The 4,212-nt window shown below is 40.3% G+C and overlaps 1 protein-coding gene across 1 annotated transcript; it reads right to left on the minus strand.

The window, feature by feature from the left end:
• Positions 1-271: 271 nt before the first annotated feature.
• Positions 272-3,749, minus strand: LITAFD (LITAF domain containing). The gene is made up of 4 exons (XM_074158777.1): positions 3,644-3,749; positions 2,078-2,143; positions 835-994; positions 272-380 (listed from the first exon to the last, which is right to left on the minus strand). The coding sequence occupies exons 1-4, from the start codon at positions 3,747-3,749 to the stop codon at positions 272-274; spliced, it is 441 nt and encodes a 146-aa protein (XP_074014878.1).
• Between the last annotated feature and the right edge of the window lie 463 nt (positions 3,750-4,212).

The following is a 4,212-nucleotide window of genomic DNA, read 5'->3' on the forward strand; positions in this document are numbered from 1 at the left end:
GCTGCAGTACTCACTAGCTGGTCACTTCACTGTTCAGGACAACGATTCAAATAGAGCATAAACTCAAGTGACACTGTAAATTAGTCCTCAAAGCTTTTTGTTTTAAAGTCAGTCCAACCACATGATGGTAAACTCCAGATGGATTCACCGGCAAAGGAGTTGCAGATCCTAAGCCTACTCCTATAAGTTTCCTAGCAGTAGTTTTATCTGTAGAATCTTATGCCATTAGGAAACAGAGACTTGACATCATCTGATTGCATAAATTCTGCTTCTATAGTCTTTTGTATCTATAAATATGAAATTGGCAGCATGGGCAGTAATGGTCTGCATCCTTGAAGATCCTTACAAAGAGAGGTACGAAGCAACATCCAAAACAGCACCTACAGCCAAAGAGATGGACATACATGAAATGGTTTACTGACTTTCTGCTGGCTAAGTCTGCCTTGTTCTGTCTGCCTTTTCACTGTGTGAATTCACTTCTTTCCCAAGTCTCTTAATATTGAAGTATCTTCCAAAAATTAATCATCTTCACTGCTAACAAATTATGCATTAGTCTGATTCTGAGCCTGATTCTAAATTACAGTAAGGAAGTAGGCAGTGTTGTACTAATTTTTGCCTGTCTTATGAAAAGTGACCAACATACTTGGTTAAATTTAGCAAATTTGCATCTCCAGTAGCCATGATGACTGTATCTGGAATGGACAGAATGACTTCTTATCCATTAGAAAAGGGCAAACTGTCTATATAAGCACTAACTAGAACTTTTATTTTTTAATGACTTTCTTTTTTAACCTTCTGCTACGAAAAATATTCAAAGCATACATGAAAGCTTACCCGACCATACACAAGCTGGTGCACAGAAGGTAAGACAGTCTGCCCAGTCTGTAGGTGACCTGTGTGGTGATGTGCTGGCGGCAGGAAGGGCATATTGTGGATGTTGGTTTGCTTGAGAAGATTCCTGCTACAATGATCGGAGGCTGAGACACCAAGTAAACTGAGTTGGAGAGGAAATGAGAAGCAGCAAAATTAGAAGCATGAGGAATCTTTTACAAGTTATAAAGTCTTAATTGGAGAATGTAGGTTCTTTAACATGGCTATTCTAGAGGCACCCATGCTGCTATTACTTATTTCAAGTATATTCATAGGAACTTCTGTCCTGCTTCTGTGTATCCCAGTATGTTGCTTCTACCAGCAGCCAGTGTTTACTCGGATAAAGACATACACAGAGAATTGCCTATGGGATAATTCCCATGGTCAGGCAGTCTTCACTACCCACTGCCGGATGTACTCTGACACTGAGAATTTATCTTCTGATATTTGAAATAATATGAAAATGCATATTCTCCCTGAAGAAGAGATTTGAAGGATATAGAGGAGCTTTCTGGATCAACTTTTCAGTAGTTACAAGAAATTTATCAAAGTAGTTATTCTAACCCGTGTGTAAGGTCTGTGGATTCCCTCGTGTTTTTTCAGTCTGGACCTGTCATACTCCTTGAGGGGCACACCCCTTGTACGTACACGAAAGGTATTTTTTCAGAATTTTTTTCAGTGAAAAATATGTTTTTAAGCATCCTAAAACAAGTTTAGGATACATTCACACTGTAACCTGAAGCAAAAAAAGATATGGTCTGTTAGATATGCTACATCCTGTCTATCTAAGTTTAATTGCTTTCTGATCTTAGGGATTTTAAAAAAGTATGTGTCCCTCCTGTAAGAGACGTTATTTGGCTGTTCTTGAAAGTCTTTCCTCAGTGTCTCCTTTGAGCTTCTCCACTTCCATAAAGGTGACTAGAACAGGAACGATGACATATACTGGACTTTAAATGATTTGTTGTGAAATCCTAGCTGGGTTTAAAAAAATGAGTGCTTCTGTAGATCAGCTAATGCTGGAAAAATGAGTCAGAGTCTCTCGTCTTAGTTTATCTTCCAGCATTTCAAGGGAAATTTTCCAGCCTCTTAGATTATGATTGGGTCAAAAAACTTCATCTTCTCTGTTGATTTTAAAACTAAAAACATTTCACTTTTGTTAGCATTTAGAACCATGAACGTTGCAGAAATGCAGTCCCCTGGCACTTACCTGGTTGCTCAATGGTGGTTGTTTCTCGATAGGAGTAAGGTGGGGGAGAAGGATACTCATAACCCCCTATGCAAAGAAAAACAGGGCAAAAGGTAAAAATGTGAACAGCTTGTGCCTTCTGAAAGCCCCCTTTGGAGTCCAATGAGAAGCTGCATGGGGAGGTGCCTCACAGGGGAGGCCTGACATTGGTCAATGAAGTACAGGACAGGGAAAAAAATACTACTGAACTGATTAATGGATTATTTTTTTTTTTAAAGCCAAAAGAGCCCACAGTGATTAGCTAATCTCACTTTCTGTATAACACAAGCTGAGAAACCGAGTTGTTTTTTCAACACAAAGGCAGTAACTGCATCTATTTCAGTATAACATTGGAATGATACTTGGTCTTAATTTAAGGACTCCACCAATAAAGGATCCACAGTACTTCTAACTAGTTTCAGTGATTACTTCCCTTACTATTAGTATTTAGAGCCTTTTTTCTAGTTTTCATTTTATCTGCCCTCAGCCTCCAGCCAAGTAATTTCATCACATCCTTTGTTCTAGAAAAAAGTTAAAGCTCTTTTTCATTTTGTTGTGTATAAGGGAGAAGGGAAGTGGTGACTAAGATACCTTACGCTTTTTTTAGTTCCTTTACTAATCTTAGAAATTAAGAATGCAATTAGCTGACCTGAGCATGAAACGAATGTATAAAAAAATACATTAATGAATACATTCAAAATAAAACTTTACAGCCAGCTAGCATGGAAGTGGTATGAAACCACCAAGCTGGTCTGCACCAGGAGGACAGTCCCTACGAGAAAGGCTTTTGCTCCAGTCCTGTCTGGTGAATGGCAATTTCCTCAATAGCAGGAAGATGACAAAGGTAAAATCACTGATATCTCAGTGTGACTTTTCATGAGCGTAGGCCAGAACAGGCAGAAAACAGGGGAGTGTTGTGAGATACTTGTGTAGGTGTGAGAGCCATGCCTGGTTTCAGAGGGAAAAGCCCACCCAGCAGAGCAGCAGATGCTCGCTTGCAGTCCTTGAGCTGAATTGCCAGCACTTCAGTCATGGTGTGTCCCCATGAGACAGCAATGGGGAGGGGTTGTTCGTCCCTGTAGAACCTGGCCGCAGAACTGACTCATCTAGGGAGGGCAGCTCTGGGCAGCCAGGGGTGTTTGGGAAAAGGCCAGTCCTCTGTAAAACTAGATTACAATTTAAGCAAGATATAGCCTGTCTGAACAAAGTTTGCTGGCTGACCATTTGCTTGTTAGGAATATTAAATTATTCTAGAGATAAAACTGCAATTCATTTTTCAATGTGTTGTTAGAGAAATTATTAACTAAACCAACAAAAATATTTTTTGACATTTTAAGTGATGTTCCTGTTAGGAGATCCTACTAGCTTGCCTACCTCAATGCTGGGTTTTCTCTCTGGCAGAGGCACTTTCTAAACCCATCATGTCCTGGCAAATCTGGGCCCCTTATCAGCTGGTTCAGTTACGTTCCGGAAACCAACTATCAATGTTTGCCCCACAACCACCCAGAGGGTGCTCTTTCCAAAACTCTGCCAGCGAAAGCTGCTTACCCTCTTGGCTGCAGTACTCTGGTGCGGAGGGTTCTTGCGAGTAGGGTTCCTGGTGAGGTTCATACATAATCATAGGAATTTCCACACGTCCCTTCTCACTAGGCATCTCTGCAGTTCACCTGCCAAAAGTAGTGCAAAGGAAAATCTGCTGTAAGTGACTTTCAGTGCCCTGTCTTTGTCAATACCTGCTTCTGTAATTCTCACACTCAGATTTTACTTAGAGGAAAGTTAGCAGTTCTCATATTCTGGCTTTTTTTATAGACTGAAGTGCAGCCAATTCCTGTTACACTTCATGATAAGGAAGGTGGGAAGGAAGAGCAGAAAAATACCATCTTTACATATTTCTTTGTGCTGGAAAGCTAAAAACGTTCCCCCAGAAAACACGCTATTCAAAGTGTGTAAACCCATGACTGAAAGTGTTACCTTTGCAGAAAAGGTAACCTAATTTTTTTCTATGGATTGTCAAAATAATCAAGGAGGGTGAGAGCACACTTTGGAGCACCTGTGAAAAACCTTCATGTGTCATTAAGTCAGAGCCCGCAACAGTGCAACCAGTGGCAATTCAGTTC

The sequence above is a fragment of the Numenius arquata genome, chromosome 14, assembly GCF_964106895.1.
Source record: "Numenius arquata chromosome 14, bNumArq3.hap1.1, whole genome shotgun sequence".
NCBI lineage: Eukaryota > Metazoa > Chordata > Aves > Charadriiformes > Scolopacidae > Numenius > Numenius arquata.

Coding starts and splice junctions, on each gene's coding strand:
- LITAFD (XM_074158777.1), bottom strand. CDS start 3,749: ATGCCTAGTGAGAAGGGACGTGTGGAAATTCCTATGATTATGTATGAA. Junction 2,144..3,643: donor AGAGTACTGCAGCCAAGAGG/GTAAGCAGCTTT, acceptor TTCTTTGCATAG/GGGGTTATGAGTATCCTTCT. Junction 995..2,077: donor AACCACCATTGAGCAACCAG/GTAAGTGCCAGG, acceptor TCTCCAACTCAG/TTTACTTGGTGTCTCAGCCT.